Source organism: Salmo salar, chromosome 05, assembly GCF_965601325.2.
Source record: "Salmo salar chromosome 05, fSalSal1, whole genome shotgun sequence".
NCBI classification, from domain to species: domain Eukaryota; kingdom Metazoa; phylum Chordata; class Actinopteri; order Salmoniformes; family Salmonidae; genus Salmo; species Salmo salar.
This window is the reverse complement of record NC_138295.1, coordinates 61,731,046-61,747,813: the sequence shown is the minus strand read 5'-3', so window position 1 is coordinate 61,747,813 and position 16,768 is coordinate 61,731,046. Positions and strand designations below refer to the sequence as shown.

The 16,768-nt window shown below is 43.2% G+C and overlaps 1 protein-coding gene across 1 annotated transcript in view; it reads right to left on the bottom strand.

Annotated features, from left to right (window-relative positions):
* The window catches only part of LOC106605352 (BMP-binding endothelial regulator protein), a 28,122-nt gene extending 14,774 nt beyond the window's left edge, over nucleotides 1–13,348 (bottom strand). The window contains exons 1-4 of the mRNA XM_014200872.3: nucleotides 12,087–13,348; nucleotides 10,728–10,813; nucleotides 4,306–4,405; nucleotides 1,930–2,012 (exon numbers count right to left, since the gene is read on the bottom strand). Of these exons, the coding sequence (XP_014056347.3) occupies nucleotides 1,930–2,012; nucleotides 4,306–4,405; nucleotides 10,728–10,813; nucleotides 12,087–12,201 (384 nt within the window). The 5' untranslated portion in view covers nucleotides 12,202–13,348. The remainder of the gene's footprint in view (nucleotides 1–1,929; nucleotides 2,013–4,305; nucleotides 4,406–10,727; nucleotides 10,814–12,086) is intronic.
* Between the last annotated feature and the right edge of the window lie 3,420 nt (nucleotides 13,349–16,768).

Genomic DNA, 16,768 nt, shown 5'->3' with positions numbered 1-16,768 from the left:
AGAACTAGGAGTGTTAGAACTAGGAGTGTTAGAACTAGGAGTGTTAGAACTAGGAGTAGAACTAGGAGTGTTAGAACTAGGAGTGTTAGAACTAGGAGTGTTAGAACTAGAAGTGTTAGAACTAGGAGTCTTAGAACTAGGAGTGTTAGAACTAGGAGTGTTAGAACTAGGAGTGTTAGAACTAGGAGTGTTAGAACTAGAAGTGTTAGAACTAGGAGTGTTAGAACTAGGAGTGTTAGAACTAGGAGTGTTAGAACTAGGAGTGTTAGAACTAGGAGTGTTAGAACTAGAAGTGTTAGAACTAGGAGTGTTAGAACTAGAAGTGTTAGAACTAGGAGTGTTAGAACTAGGAGTGTTAGAACTAGGAGTGTTAGAACTAGGAGTGTTAGAACTAGGAGTGTTAGAACTAGAAGTGTTAGAACTAGGAGTGTTAGAACTAGGAGTGTTAGAACTAGAAGTGTTAGAACTAGGAGTGTTAGAACTAGGAGTGTTAGAACTAGGAGTGTTAGAACTAGGAGTGTTAGAACTAGGAGTGTTAGAACTAGAAGTGTTAGAACTAGGAGTGTTAGAACTAGGAGTAGAACTAGGAGTGTTAGAACTAGGAGTGTTAGAACTAGAAGTGTTAGAACTAGGAGTGTTAGAACTAGAAGTGTTAGAACTAGGAGTGTTAGAACTAGGAGTGTTAGAACTAGGAGTGTTAGAACTAGAAGTGTTAGAACTAGGAGTGTTAGAACTAGGAGTGTTAGAACTAGGAGTGTTAGAACTAGGAGTGTTAGAACTAGGAGTGTTAGAACTAGAAGTGTTAGAACTAGGAGTGTTAGAACTAGGAGTGTTAGAACTAGAAGTGTTAGAACTAGGAGTGTTAGAACTAGGAGTGTTAGAACTAGGAGTGTTAGAACTAGAAGTGTTAGAACTAGGAGTGTTAGAACTAGGAGTGTTAGAACTAGAAGTGTTAGAACTAGGAGTGTTAGAACTAGGAGTGTTAGAACTAGGAGTGTTAGAACTAGAAGTGTTAGAACTAGGAGTGTTAGAACTAGGAGTGTTAGAACTAGGAGTGTTAGAACTAGGAGTGTTAGAACTAGGAGTAAATGAGTGGTGTGTGGAGCTCTGCTTTTTTCGCACGCCACCCTTCAACACGCAGACATAGTCTAGTTTGACTGGACCTCCCCAATGCTGGAGCTGACACTCCCTCACACAGCTGTGTCCACTGCCATTGACTTATAGTGTTCAGATCTGTGCGTGTGTTTTGTATTTTAAGTGGTATTGTGGGACCATGTGAGTGTGTGGTGTGTATACAGTAAATGAGGTTGGGTATACGTGTGAATTGAGTGTGTTTTGAGGAGACGTGTGGGGTTAGTCTTGTGAGGTAGACACTGGGTTGGGAAGGCTTGGAACCAGAAGGGTGGACTATACTGCCAAGTTCACCTGGCTCCTCTCCCAAAGACATTGAGACATATATCATCCCTCTTCATCTTTCTATCTCTCTCTCTCATCCCTCCAACTTCATCTGCCTTTCTTTCTCTTTATGTCTCTTCTTCCTCCAACCCCTTGGCTATCTGTCCACTGTCTCATTCTTTCTCTCCCTCACATCTCTCGTTCCCTCCCCAACTCTGTGTCTCTGTCTGCGTCATTCAGCCTCCCACTCTAAAAGTATGTCTATCTTTCTCTTGATCCTCATTTATATTTCTCTCTTTCTTCATAAATCTCCCCCCTCTTTTCACCGTTCTCTCTTTCACTCACTCCTCTGTCGGTTTGCCTCTTTTCCACTCACTCCCCTCTATCATTCCCTCTCTCTTTCCCTCTCCTTGTCTGCCTCTCTCTTAGTACTCCCTCTTTCCTTTACATTCCCTCCTTACTTTTCTCATCATCATCTCTCTCTCTGTCTGTTACCCTCCCTTTCTCTCTTTCATTTCTCTGTGTGACACTCACCTGACAGCGGCGAGAGATGCAGGGCTTGATGGAGCTGGTCCAGGACACAGAACTATTATAGGACTCTCCATCCAGCTGACAACCTAGAGGAGAGAGAGAAGGAGAGAGAGACAGGGGAGGATAGAGAGATAGGGTGGAGTAGAGAGAGAGACATAGAGAGAGAGGGAGAGAGAGACAGGGGAGGATAGAGAGAGAGGGTGGGGTAGAGAGAGAGACATAGAGAGAGAGGGAGTTGGCACTCCAAACCTGGATGTGAATGTTTACTAGTTCGTGGAAACTAATAGTCTACAGGGAGCACTAAATGGACTACATGTGTGAACATAGAGCTGTTTGCCTCTCCAGACCATAAGTGTTGAGACAGATTGAACACAGGGTTACAAATCCACTGTAAGCGATGCCTGGAGGGAGTCTGTGTGCCACCACCGTCAGAGCCAGCTGGCTATAGTGCCCCCTATGGCTAGGGAAGGCCTGTCTTTCATTGTCTTGATTTGGCATAGTGATGAAGTTTAGTAGTCTCGACACTGCCACATACACTACCATTCAAAAGTTTGGGGTCACTTAGAAATGTCCTTGTTTTTGAAGGAAAAGCACATTTTTATTGCTTCTTTAATGTGCACAACAGTTTTCAGCTGTGCTAACATAATTGCAAAAGGTTTTTCTAATGATCAATTAGACTTTTAAAATGATAAACTTGGATTAGCTAACACAACGTGCCATTGGACCAAAGGAGTGATGGTTGCTGATAATGGGCCTCTGTACGCCTATTTAGATATTCCATTCAAAATCAGTCGTTTCCAGCTACAATAGTCATTTACAACATTAGCCATGTCTACACTGTATTTCTGATCAATTTGATGTTATTTTAATGGACAAAGAAATGAGCTTTTCTTTCAAAAACAAGGACATTTCTAAGTGACTCCAAACTTTTGAACAGTAGTGTATGTGCAATTCAATCACTCGAGACAGACAGACAGGCATGCACAAACTCTCTGACAATCCCAATCCATTATATAGATGTATCAAGATACCAGAACATGTTGTTGTGAACTGTCCAGATCCAAGGGCATGATAAAAACACCATGTGAAATGGGCCTGGGCCTGAGATCCACCATGTGCAATCACAACGCTCCAGATACACCACCCACAGTCAATAAGGGACTAAATGAATACGCTGTTCAGTTTCAGCAGATATAGGGTTGTCTGGTTATGGAAACACAGCACAACCATTCCTATGATAAAACCACTGCATGAAGTATTTCAACAGTGGGAGGTTTTCATGCTGACATGAGCAAGTTCCTGTTCTAAATGTAGACATGGTCATGAATAAAACCCAAAGTCAACCACAATGGAGGAACAATAGACACTAATACCATTCACCATGACAACAAGGGGCTTTCCATTGGCGACTTAAGCGAGCTCCACCTCTTCTCATTTGAATTAACTCTAGTCTCGTATAATCTTGACGGCAAACAAAGGACCGCGCCCCTGACCATGAGGTGGTCAGTGCTGTGGACCGTGTCCATGGTGACCCCAACACTCCCCATCCTCGACCCCTGTGTGTTCCGGCCGGGAGGCGAATGCGTGCGGTCCTAGTCTGGGAGGCTGAGCGACGCAGTGGCTCGTAAACGAGGTTTATTTCTGTGTCCTGTAAACCGAACGCTGAACCCAAATGCCAACGGGTCCCAACACGTCCCAGAGATGAGAAGTCCACCACTGCAGCTGTGTGTGTGTGTGTGTGTGTGTGTGTGTGTGTGTGTGTGTGTGTGTGTGTGTGTGTGTGTGTGTGTGTGTGTGTGTGTGTGTGTGTGTGTGTGTGTGTGTGTGTGTGTGTGTGTGTGTGTGTGTGTGTGTGTGTGTGTGTGTGTGTGAGAGAAAGAGAGAGATGCTGACAAACAGTGTGAGAAAGAATAGTTCTTAAGACTTAAATACGAACCGCTGTAGGCCTGTCACATGTTTGTGGGAGTATGTGAGTAGAAGCAGGGAAAAGAATAGCTATATGTGTTTGTGTATGTAGCAATTTACCCTCAAGCAGAATCTATTGGTCTGATACAGTACACTTACACACGCACAGTAACTATTGTGCTGTTAGAAGAACAACTATTCCTCATTCCTCCACAAGGAGGCAGTAGTGGTTAAATAACTAGGTTGACCAGTGCAGCTGGACTGACTATCTTCTACTGTGGGACTCAAGCTGTCGCTGCAGCAAGGTCTATACATCAACACTAAAGAGATCCAAAGATAGACCTAACTCACTCCACTAGACAAAGTTCCAAGTCTATTGGTCTCGCTGAGACTACAGAACAGTACATGCATCCCCTAACCTTTGACCTCATGTTTTCACGGTGATGAGAGTAGTAGAGTGTGTGTGCTGCTCACCTTTGCATCTCTCACAGCAGGCTCCCGTCTGTTTGACCACCAGAGCACAGTCCTCAGACACCAGGGGACACTTCTCCTGTTTACAGTCTGCCTTCCCCTCCTGATGGAAAGAGGGAGGATGGAATGAGGGAGGGAGGGAGGGTAGAGAGATAGAGAGAGGGGGGAGGAGAGAGAAAGAGAGGGGAAGAGAGAGAGGAAGAGAGAGACGGAGGGATGGACGCAGAGAAAGAGAAGATTATAAAGTCTCCGACACATTCTTTGTCGACACACTCCCCTTTTTACAGACTAAAATGAACTCGAGTTACACATGTACTTTATGCAGACGTTCTCTTTCTCTCTTGTCAATTTATATACAACCTCACTTTATATACTCGCTTAACATTATCACTTTGCCACTAGCTTTATACACTCCCTTTATATAGTCCCCATTTACTCAGTGCAACCTAACTGGACTGTATAATGAGTCAACTTCAAAGCCGGACTGTGGCCCACATAACTAAAATAAAACTGGGCGGTTTTATTTACGGAGAGCCTTCACTGGTTCCCTAACCACGCTGGTTTGGGTGATGTCATCAGTGGAGGCGAGAGGAGAGGCGGCGAGAGGCGAAGGCACATGGAATCCATACATAGTCTCTGTAAAGCTCTCCCCAAACCACTGGCCTAAATCGTAGAGATTTTCAGAGCACTTTCAACAGCCAGTTTGAGACAAATATGTCTGAGAGTGAGATATATGATGTCAGATAGATAAAGGGATGGATTGAAAGTGAGAGAAAAAGAGATAGAGGGAATGAGAGAAGGGCAGACAGATACCATCAGACATGATGACTGGAAAGTCTGACAGGTGGAGAGAGAGAGAGAGAAAAAGAGAGAGAGAAAGAGAGAGAGCGAGAGAGAGACAGAGAGGTAGACAGAGAGAGGATGACAGACTAAGAGAGAGAAATAGAAAGAGGGGTGATAAGTTATGCGTCTAGTTTTCTGACGACCACAGTTATCTCCAGTAGTGTCATAGAGGCCCCGTATTTGTCCTTGAATCTTTATGTCTCTCCACACCTGTGCTTTCCTAGTTGGGCTTTGGAGCCATTCCACTCGGCAGCCATTAACACTAAGTGGTGTGAAGAGGTTTGACCTCTCTCAGCAATGGTCAGGGGTCAAATCAGGTCACCACGCCTCATAAACACTCAACATACCGTGCACTTTCTGAGGCTTCTTACTGGTCTACTGGTGGTATGTCGTGGCTTCTAATAGGCCAGCGGGTGGTCTGGGGATTGTTATTGGACTACTGCTAGTCTTTGGTGTAATAACTAGAGAAATATTTGACCTGAAGGGTAATAACATGTTGATAGGTTAATGTGACCATCTAAAAAGATATATGTAGAGTATGTAAGATGTAGTGATCCCAGACATGATGGTCATGTGCTGTGGAAAGATGACCACTAGATGGCGACAGCACAGTCAGTTTCACCATCTCCATTTGCCAACTTCAGATAATCAAAATGTGTTCAGTCAAACCATCGTCTATGTATAATTTCTCTCTCCCTCCCTCCTAATCTCTCTCCCAATCGTTTCCACTATCACTCTCTCTCCTCCATCTATCTCTCAGCCTGACCTCAGAGGGCATGCCAAAACAAGCTGACAGACCCGCCAGCCGCCGTGCCGCCGGTCTTTCATGGAAGGATGAAGAGATCACTAAAAGGCTCTTCAGAGGAGCACTCAGATCAAAGGCCTATTTAAACCTGGACTCCTTGCCCTTGTGACCCTTCACCTCCCTCCAAAGCAAATATGTCACGACCCCACAGGAGCAGCAGTTGTGGATTAAAACTGGATGAAAAAAGATAAGGGCAACAATATTTCCATTTCACTGAGAAGTCACAAGCCTATCCAAGAAGTAGGCCTATTCCTGCACCAGTGGTAGAAAGTGAACAGAGCTGAATGAACTGAATGTAACTTTCAGGGGCGGAAATCCCGGGGGGGACACGACCCCCCCATCCTGGGAAAAATATGATTTGTCCCCCCCAATATATCACTGAAACATAACTATGTAATTTAAATAATATTAATAATACGCAATGAAAGCAATTGTGCTGATTATTGTCACTTAATAGCGCGTTTTTAAGTTTCAAAAGATTGCGACCCCCCCACCCTTTGCCTCACAATGGTTTGATCCACTGCCAGTTCCTTATTTGGCATGGTAACAGAGGGGTGGTATCCACTGTCTGAAAGGCACTCAATGAACGTAACTGACGTGAGGTTAATCCAGTCAATCGCGCACACACACTAGCTGAATATGCAGAGCTAGTGGGCAAATATTAACTATTAAGCTAGCTAGTACCTATTCCATTTATGTGGCCTCGTCAAAGATGGAATCTTTGCTATCGTCAATTTATTCCAAGATCAGCATGCAGATGATGTAAGTTAGTGCTTCAAAGTCCCTGTGATAAGGTTAGCGATAAACTGAAGTCCAAACTGAACAGAACTACACTCTCTTCTACCATTGTCTTAAATATATTTAATGGTCTCGTTGCAAAAGCTAAATTGTCGCAAGGGAACTTTTATTTATTTATTTTATTTCACCTTTATTTAACCCGGGTAGCAAAGATTATAGCAATCACCACTGAAACGGAATTGGTGCTCGCTAGCTTTGCAAATTCAGCTATTGTTGGAAGCCAGACAATATGAAACAAACTATTAAAATTACAAAAGGTTGCAGCATATGTTGTGTAAATGGTGAACTCATACAGCTGTCAACTCTTGTCATTTTAATCCGTTTCACATTTGCTAGCTACCTTTTAGATCGAAGCCCAAATAGAATGATAAAAGATAAGATGATAGAAGCCCATCTCCTACTGTAAATAACCTACACACTGTGTGTGTGTGTAGCCAGCCAGCCAGGTAGAAAAATGGCAGAAAAATAAAAGACGGACATCAGAGTATTTTTCAGTACACCAAAACGCAAAGTAAGAACCCTAGTAGTCTAATATCTCAAAGACTAGTTGATAAAATGTTCATAAGAAAGAAATTAAATTCTAATGGAAATGTTTCACAATGATGTCATTAGGCAGAGCAGGCAACAGATGGCACACAGACAGCAGAGTTGGGGACAGATATGCAGGGACAGACTGGCAGAGACAGGGAGTCTCAGGTAAGTTTGTTGAGTCTGTTTGGCAACATTATGAAAGGTTATCAATTTTTTTGACTTGTAAAATAGGAACATAAGTGAAAAATGCCATGGATACCCCCACTCTCAACTTAAACTGGTGACTGAACTAAGATTTGTTAAAGGCAATGGTATTGCTGTTGTGATTAGTTGTGTAGTTTTGGGTACCGGTAGTTAGGAGTACGGCAAACACCTTATTTCTTTGGTTCCTCAATATACATTTACCATATTACAATGTAGGCTATGTGTTACAGCACTACTTTTGGTGTCCCCCTCAGGAATTGCTCTTGAGAAAATTTCATGTAATTGTCCCCTCCAAAATTGATATCAGATTTTCGCCCCTGGTAACTTTTGGCTCCGATGTGTAGGTAGATTAGCTCCATGACTTTTCTCTGAATTCAGATGGTTGTTGTCTTATCCTTCTTTATGTCCTGGCAGGTAGCCTAGCGGTTGGAATACATGATCTGATAAGGTGAAAATCTGTCGATGTGCCCTTGAGCAAGGCACTTAACCCTAATTTAATCCAGGGGCGCTGTACTACAGTGGAGGCTGCTGAGGGGAGGACAGAAACCATGTGTTTGATGTATTTGTATACCATTCCACTGATTCCGCTCCAGCCATTAACATGAGCCCATCCTCCCCAATTAAGGTACCACCAACCTCCTATGCCGTACTACTATGGCTGTCCCTGTAAAACAACACATTTCACTGCACCTATCTGGTGTGTGACAATAAAACATATATACAGTACCAGTCAAACGTTTGGACACACCTACTCATACAGGGGTTTTCTTTATTTTTACAATTTTCTACATTGTAGAATAATAGTGATGACGTCAAAACTATGAAATAACACAAATGGAATCATGTAGTAACAAAACAAAGTGTTAAACAAATCAAAATATAATTTAGATTTTAGATTCTTCAAAGTAGCCACCCTTTGCCTTGATGACAGCTTTGCACACTGTTGACATTCTCTCAACCAGCTTCATGAGGTAGTCACCTGGAATGCATTTCAATTAACAGGTGTGTCCAAACTTTTGACTGGTACTGTATATTTGTTATTTATTTTATTTAACTAGGCAAGTCAGTTAAGAACAAATTCTTATTCTACAATGACGGTCTACCCCGTCCAAACCCTCCCCTAACCCGGACAACGTTGGGCCAATTGTGTGCCTCCCAAAGGGACTCCCAATCACAGCCAGTTATGATACAGCCCGGGATCGAACCAGGGTCTGTAGTGACGCCTCTAGCACTGACATACAGTGCCTTAGACCGCTGCGCCACTCGGGAGGCCATATATATATTTGTCTCTACCCCTCCATTAGAAGTATCCTGGGAGGTCCAATAGCAATGCTGCCCTGAAGGTTCTCTAACACCATCTTTGCTCTATAGACCACTGGGAGAACTGTACCACTAGCCTCACAGTCCACTGACAGAAAGGGGGGAAGAGGGGGATGGAGAAAGAGAGCAGAAAATAAAGGAGGATTTTGTCTTCTTTAAGTCTTCTAGACTACACTCTTAGGAGAACCCTTTCTGGTTCCAGGTAAAACCCTTTTGGGTTCCATATAGAATCCTCTGTAAAAAGGGTTCTACATGGAACACAAAAGGGTTCTACCTGGAACCAAAAAGGTTTCTTCTAAGGTTCTCCTATGGGGACAGCTGAAGAACCCATTAAGGTTTTAGATAGCACCTTTTTTTCTAAGAGTGTAGGGATATCAAGTTTCTCATTTCATCCTAGCATTTATGCTTTACTTTTTTGGAGTTTGGTTGTCCCTTTAGACAGAATGGTGTACAAGTTATTGCTCCTTTTCATAAAATGACGTTCACATGCCAATTCTACACATAAATCCAATGTTATTACATCTCTGTACCTGGACAGACATGCTGGCTGGTTTAGTGGTTTGCTGACAACGCCAGTGGCAGAGGTAAAGACTATAAAGGTACACGGTGAGTATTGATCTCCATGTTTGTGGAGCGGTTGGAACAGGAAAGGACCTTTGGCTTCCCAAATGTTTGCGGATCACTGGTCAGCCCACTGAGCTCATCAATCATTGCTACCGAGAAAGAGGAGAGGGGGCAAAAAGATAGGGAGAGTAGTAGATAGCAGGTTAACGAGAGCTGCCTCCTGGCTGTCTGTATATTATGTTTAGTGAGCGGGAGGCAGATTCCTGCGACTTGTGAGACGGCTGGCGAAAAGAATGGCTTCTCTGTGTGCCTCAGTTTCCGCCAGTGAAGGGCCATTAACAGGTACTCCGCCGCAACTGGGAGCCTGTGAGTGACACTAGAGCCCTGACAGCTCCCCCCCACCCTTTAAAATCTGCTAACCCCCCCCTAAAAGCCAGCATTGCGACACAAGTGTCTTTCAGGCTGGCCCCCTCCCCTGCGAGGCACTCTGGGGCCAGTGACATGACGGATGGGCCAAGATGAAAGGCTAGCTGTGGCCCTCTGATGACTGATAGAATTCAGCGGGGCTCCTAGTGATGGAAGCCCGATAAGGAGGTGGTTAGCAGAGGGAGACATATCAAAGAGACTATCAGAGTCGCTAGAGACAGCCGAGGCAGCACGGCCACAGTAGTGTGCACAGTGCACACAGAAATATATAACCTTGCACACGCACACTGTTTCTCTGTTTCACATAGGGCAAATACCCTGCAAGTCAAACACGACATTTGTAGAAACTTCCTCACCACATGACACTTTAAAGAGGGACTAAAAAGACAGGAGAGGGAGAGCATTATTGAATTAGGCTGCTGGTGACAGAAAAGCCTCTCACTTGCGTTCTCAACCCCTAAAACAATGACCTTCAAAGCAAGGAAAGACAGAGGTCAAAGAGCAAATGTTCCAGGAAAGACACGGGGCAAAGACAGCACGAAGACAAGGGTGTCTTTAAACAAACAATGCCATTTTGTTTAAAAGCCAGCTTCGCTTAGAAGGGAAATAATTACATAGCTAGCCTACTGCTCTTATTGAAAAGGTAGCAACATTATTCATACTTCTTTGTGATTATTAGAAAAAACAGTACAGGCCTATTTGCCCAGTTAGGCCTACAACTCGGCTATAGACTATACATAATTAGGCCACAATATGAATATTAGGAATATTCAGTCAAGCGCAGAGGCAATAATTACGCACAACAATTGCGTTTTGTTCCTCCTCTGTGGAACCTACGTGCCAACAACAAATAGGGAATCTCAATGTCAACTAACAATTACCTGCCCTAACACCATCTGAAAGTTATTTAGCAAGAATTGGGATTTGTTCTCACCAGACAGACGCAGGTGATGCACGGGTTGTCCGTTATGTTGGGTATGTGGAGCACCTCTCCTTCGTTCTCGCAGATGGCTTCTGTACCTGTGAAGGACGCGAGGAGAGAGGCAATAAATTCGCGCCTTTTCATCTTCATTGACGTGATAAAACAGCGAAACAAGACGCCTATGTTATGGACAGGCTCGCCATATTCGAATTGTGCTTTTTCTTTACCAGGAATTGCACCGGCTATGCCATAACGGTGAGGTATATTTTGTAGACGTTAAAATAAGTAGGCCTAATAGTCTGAGTTTTATCGACAAATTTATATTTCTAATTTAATTTGATTACATAGGCTATAGCCTATAACCTTTTCTAAATAACGAAATATTAGATCAGTTTATCAGAATATTTTTGTCAGAGAGATTTAAATTTAGATGAGACATAACATTTTAAGTTGAGCAGAGTAGTGGCAGCCAGGAAAAGTGTTGGGGGGGGGGGGAATTTGGTGACAAAGTGGTTTCTGTGAGAATTACAGGAGCAGGGAAATTACCCCGACCGTAGCGTACCCTACAACCTTCGCGTGTAATTAAACCAGCACAGCTTTAAGTGATTGTGGGGAAACCCAACACTTTAGCCTCAATCCAATGAGGCTTTTCTTCTTTTATAAAGCAGAGATGAATGAATAGCCCTAGAAATGTTGTTTAGTCTTCATCCACCTCTCGCAGCCGAGCACAGTGACAGGGCGCATTTGTCTTTCTACAACCAGACAACTTTCCTCTCCCACGAAAACGGTGTGTTCAACTCCCGGCCCTGCAGGGAAAACAATAGACAGATGATATACCGCATATTTAGAATACCAGGTAGCGACACTCCATGGGAATTTGATCCGGTGGGATTATACTATAATGGTAGCCTACTCAGCTGATACCGATACGCAGGTTTGTCTTTCCCCTGAAAGAAATGATCATGTTTGCACAATGATAACGCGCCAGGTGACTTGGATACTGACCTCGACAGCACGACCCAACTCGAGTTTCCAAAACAACAGTAGATGGGAAAATTATACTGGTGATCCAATGCGCCTGTCATGAGGTTTCAAACGAGCCCGGGGGTACCAGTTACCCGACAGAACATATTTTTTTCACCCAACTTTTAACATCAATCCAATGACATGGTGACAGTTGTTGTTGATTTATGTTCAACCAAATGTAAATCAAAACTAGACATTGAGCAGACGTCTGTGCCCAGTGGCAAATAACGGGAAAAGTGAATAGCCTACCTGTAGACCTATAGGCTAGCTTTTGGGCTATATTCTTGTTTTTGACAATTGCTGGACATGTTTTGAAACTAAATTGGCCAAGTCAATGTATCTTACCTGTAATTAAAGGCGAGGAGGACTGTGGCATTTGGAACAGTAAAAACACGAATAAAAAGCTGCAGGTGAACTTAATAGAAAGTTCCAAGGCGCTCGAGCAGCAATACAACATCATCCTAAAATTGGTCCAGTGAAAAAAAAAAAGAAGGAAAACGAAAAAAAGAAAATGATATGCTAGAATATATATATATATATATATTTATATATTTATATCCCCATGGGTTGGTGTCCGACTGAAAACCCTAGAATATATGGGACTCCAGCATAATTGCCCCTCTCAGTTAGTTTTGTTCCAGCCCATAACCTTCAGTTTGTCAAAATGCTAAACGACATCGCGTGTCCACGGGCATCCGACAATCGACATGACACATGAAAATTACAATGACAATGCCGTGCGGACAGCCAGGCGACAGTCCTCATGTCGCGTCCAGGAGCGCTCTTGTGTTCCCAAAACAAGTGCAGGGGTAGACAATGTTTCCAAAAAAGTGAAAAACAAAGTTCATAAGAGATTAAAATAAAACAGATGCGTATAGTAAAAATGACAAATAAAACTATTGGGAAATAAATTCCCCAAATAGCTTAAAGATATACTCGCAATTAAATGTCTTCAAAAATCCTCATGTTTGGCAATACCAAAAATATACAGATGTTGTCAAGCGCTAAAAGAAACCGGTTGCGTTCGGAATTGTAGGTCCGTTTTGCGCCGAGATGCTGTCCAACTGTGTCAGGTTTAGTAGCGGGCTTTAGGTTAGGCTACACGAGCCGGCACTGGTCTCTCTCTCTCCGAGCTCCGCGAGAAGCGAACCACCTCCAGCCCAAAGTTATAGTAAACTGCTCCTACTGAGGCGCACGGCGATGCCAGCGTAATAGAAACCCTACTACTCCAGTTAAACATCCCCGCAGGGTGCAGGAACCTCCTCCAAACAAAACGAGAACGGCCCCTCAATATTTAAATAATTGCCGGGGGTTTTAATAATCCGAGTGATTTGACGTACAATCTTGCCCGCTGCTCCTGGCTGGCTGCCGCTGTGGTAATGAAACACTCCGTACAATATCGCGCCGGGAGAGACCCACCTACTGCTATCGGATCTCGAGGCTGGATCTCGTTTCACTACAAACAAGCCTGGATACACAACATGCGTACCACCTGTCCTTACTGTTAATCTCTGCTGCGCTCTCTCAACACTGTCACGCTGCAAAACAGGATGAAACAACAAAAAATCCCTAATTCAGTCCACTTTGTATCAAGGTGGGTTTTCTGCGCCCCTCGAGCTGCTGGGGGATCAAGCGTCATCCCACAATTGTTGATCTCCCCCCTTCCACCCGCATTGACGGGGCGCACCACAATGTCTGTTCAGTATCATCCATTTTCCATTTTCCAGTCATATCCTCAATGCAACACTTATTTCATAAATTAGGCATGTTCTTTGTTTGACCCCACTTCAAAGGTATGGTGTCAATTCAGAATATATAATCTATAACATTTCAATAGCCTATAATAAGGACACATTAACCAGCTTGCATGACATGATGTGTCTGTTACTGTTGTTTGAAACAGATTTAGAAATCTACACCTTTTAAAACAGTTTGGCACCCTTAACATTGTGCTTCTGAAGAACCTCAAATGGAAAGGAAAAGCATTTCTTCAAAGAACCAAATTATGACCCAACCCTGTATTTACAACATTTAACTGTCAAGGAACAATGTTTTATTTTATCTAATTGCATTGCACTTGTTACTTCGCATTGTAAACATGCCACGAGTGAATGTGTGTGTCTGTGTGTTAGAAAGGGAGTGTGTGTCACTGTCTTTGTGTCGACAGTGTGTGTGCATTCAGCAGTACAGATGAACATTGTGTTAATATTCAACGCTTGATGGCGCCAAAGAGCCCCCTTTTAAAGTAGAGGTGTCTATTCCCAAATTCGTCGCAAGATTATTACAGATGCCGAGTTTGAACAGTTATTTATTTAACTGTGACATAAATGACCATCTTCCACTCTAAAACGAAAGAGCCCTATTGCGCTGTCGTAATTCAGATTCCGTTGTATGGTCCTTTGTAGCGCAGTTGGTAGCGCATGGTGCTTGTAATGCTAGGGTAGTGGGTTTGAATCACGGGACGACTCATAAGTACAAAAAAAAGTGTCTGCTAAATGGCATGTATTTATTATATTATAGAGCAAGGAAGGATGGGCAACTTTGATGGTGGCGGGGGACACAAAAAAACGGAACTCATCAGAGGGTCTACAGTAACTCGTGGGTCTGCATACCCACATCCATACCACCACCTTGCAAACAAAACATTTAAGCGGCTCCCCCTGTGACAGTGAATATATATTTTTGTTTTAAAATACATTTCCTGCAATTCTGCAATGGGGTGTAGAGAAAATGTTGCAGATTTAAAACAAGTTTCCTGCAATTCTACACATTTTGCCATGGGGAACAGAGAAGATTTTGCAATTTTCTATTATTTTTTTCCTTCTATTAAGTTTTTAATATGATAACTGATGAACAACCATGCTTACTACATGTTTAGATAGCTGGCCACAAGACTAATTTACCACCCAAAAAAGGTTTAGCTGACATGGGCTAATTGAGTGGCTGCTGATGCACAACCAAATTTCGAAGATGCACCTTGTGTATTCTATTATTTAAAAAAAAAATCATAATAATATTTATTTTGGGGTGAAATTGGTCCGCGGGCCTACAAAAGGGGGTAAGAGTTGTCCATCCTTGTTATAGTGTTGTGCTGTTGTGTGAATATGACTAAGTCGATTTGGATAAAAGCATCTGCTAAATATTATTATATCATATATTATAGTGTTGTGCTTTTGTGTCACTGTCCCTGCTTGAGTCAATATGTATGGAATCAGTATGAAGAACATTTTTGAGCATTGTGTCTACTACTACATCTCATTGACATGGGGCAGATGTTGTGTAGACATTGCACAGACATTAAGAGAGCCCTGGGAGTCAGCTGCCCAGGGTTAAGACTGCGGGCAGACGGTGGGTCTGGGTCCAGAGGGTAAGGGGTTAGACTCAGCTGTCGTGTCAAGACTGGAGCGCAACCTCCGTCCGGCTCAGACCCACGCCAGCCTGGATCAGGCAGCAGCACCATGGTGGACCCAGGGATACCCTCGCTCCAATCCAAACTTAAAACGAGCCTGAACTCTGACCCCTGCAGGGTGAGAGGTCGGGTACCCGCGGGCTTCAGCTGTGCGAGCGGGCGACTCACAGGCGACTTCATTTGGGCCCCGATCAGAGACGACACACTCGCTCACAGAAACACACACACAGACACACAGACACACACAGCACACACACACACACACACACACACACACACACACACACACACACACACACACACACACACACACACACACACACACACACACACACACACACACACACACACACACACACACACACACACACACAATGACACACATAATCTACAAACACACCAGAACACTCGAATTGAACCGCAGACACAGAAAACACTATCATGCACAAAAACATCCATAGTGAAAGTGAGTGTGTCTCTTTAAGACAGGGGAGAGGAAAAAGAGAGGCATTTATCAAAGAGCATCGTGAGAGCTGTAGATTTAGTCTGGGGCTGGGACCTATCACACTCAATACTTTCCATCGTTTTACAAGCTTTTCACAGGGAAGTAGGGATAACAGTTCATCTCCTCTCAGAGACACATTAGCGTTACATACTGTTCTGGACAAGAGCATGCATATACATCAGATATACATTTTCTCCTAAGCCTCTCACAAGGCAGCTTCTCTAATAAAATGACACCAACCCATTTGTTTGTAAAAGGCTAATGCAAAGGGATTTCTATTCCATTCTCTCAAACCTGTGCGGCACTGTTCGTTTTTCACAGTGGGGCATGTAACAATGTTGGTCCTATGTCAATAATTTTTTTGCACTTGAACCTGTCCTGTACAACATTCATGTTGTGAAACACAGAGCGCCACAAAGTGTTTAGTCAAAGACACAAGTTATTGAGGAGAATAGTACAAAAAATAGAGAACCCACTGACGTCAATCAGACATAACACAGACCTGAGAGGAGAGTCCGCCAGAGTCCATCCCCATCTTCTTCCACAACGTGACTTTAACACAACATCTACAAACGACCCGTGCCAAATTAAACAGTGAGTCTCACAGTTACTCAATCTTAAATTGACCTTGTGCCGAGCTCAGGAAAATTTGCACAGACCGTTTACACAATAGTAAGGGAAAAAACTAACCTAAAGCCACTGGCCAAGGACAAAGCCATTTTAACAGTGGATATTCCTATATACTCTAACATATACACTGTCCCACATACTCAGTAAGCAAGAAGTGGAAAGAGACAGACTTAAAGACATACATACGGAGGGAGATTAAGGAGATACAGTAAACATTAAACAATAGTTTCATAGCACTAACTTGAATCACCCTGCTTTGTCTATAAAAACAGGCAGAGAACAGGTGCCTGGTGCATCAAAATAGATGATTATGGTACAAAAACTTTGCTGTAATACATTCATTAAGCTGAGTTAGGAAACGATACACGTCTAAATTCCTCCAGACACATACAGACAACACACACATACAGGACGTACAGGTACAGTACAATTGCGACATAAAGAGCTGTTTGGAATGTCATTGGTCAGGCTGGCACAGCAATC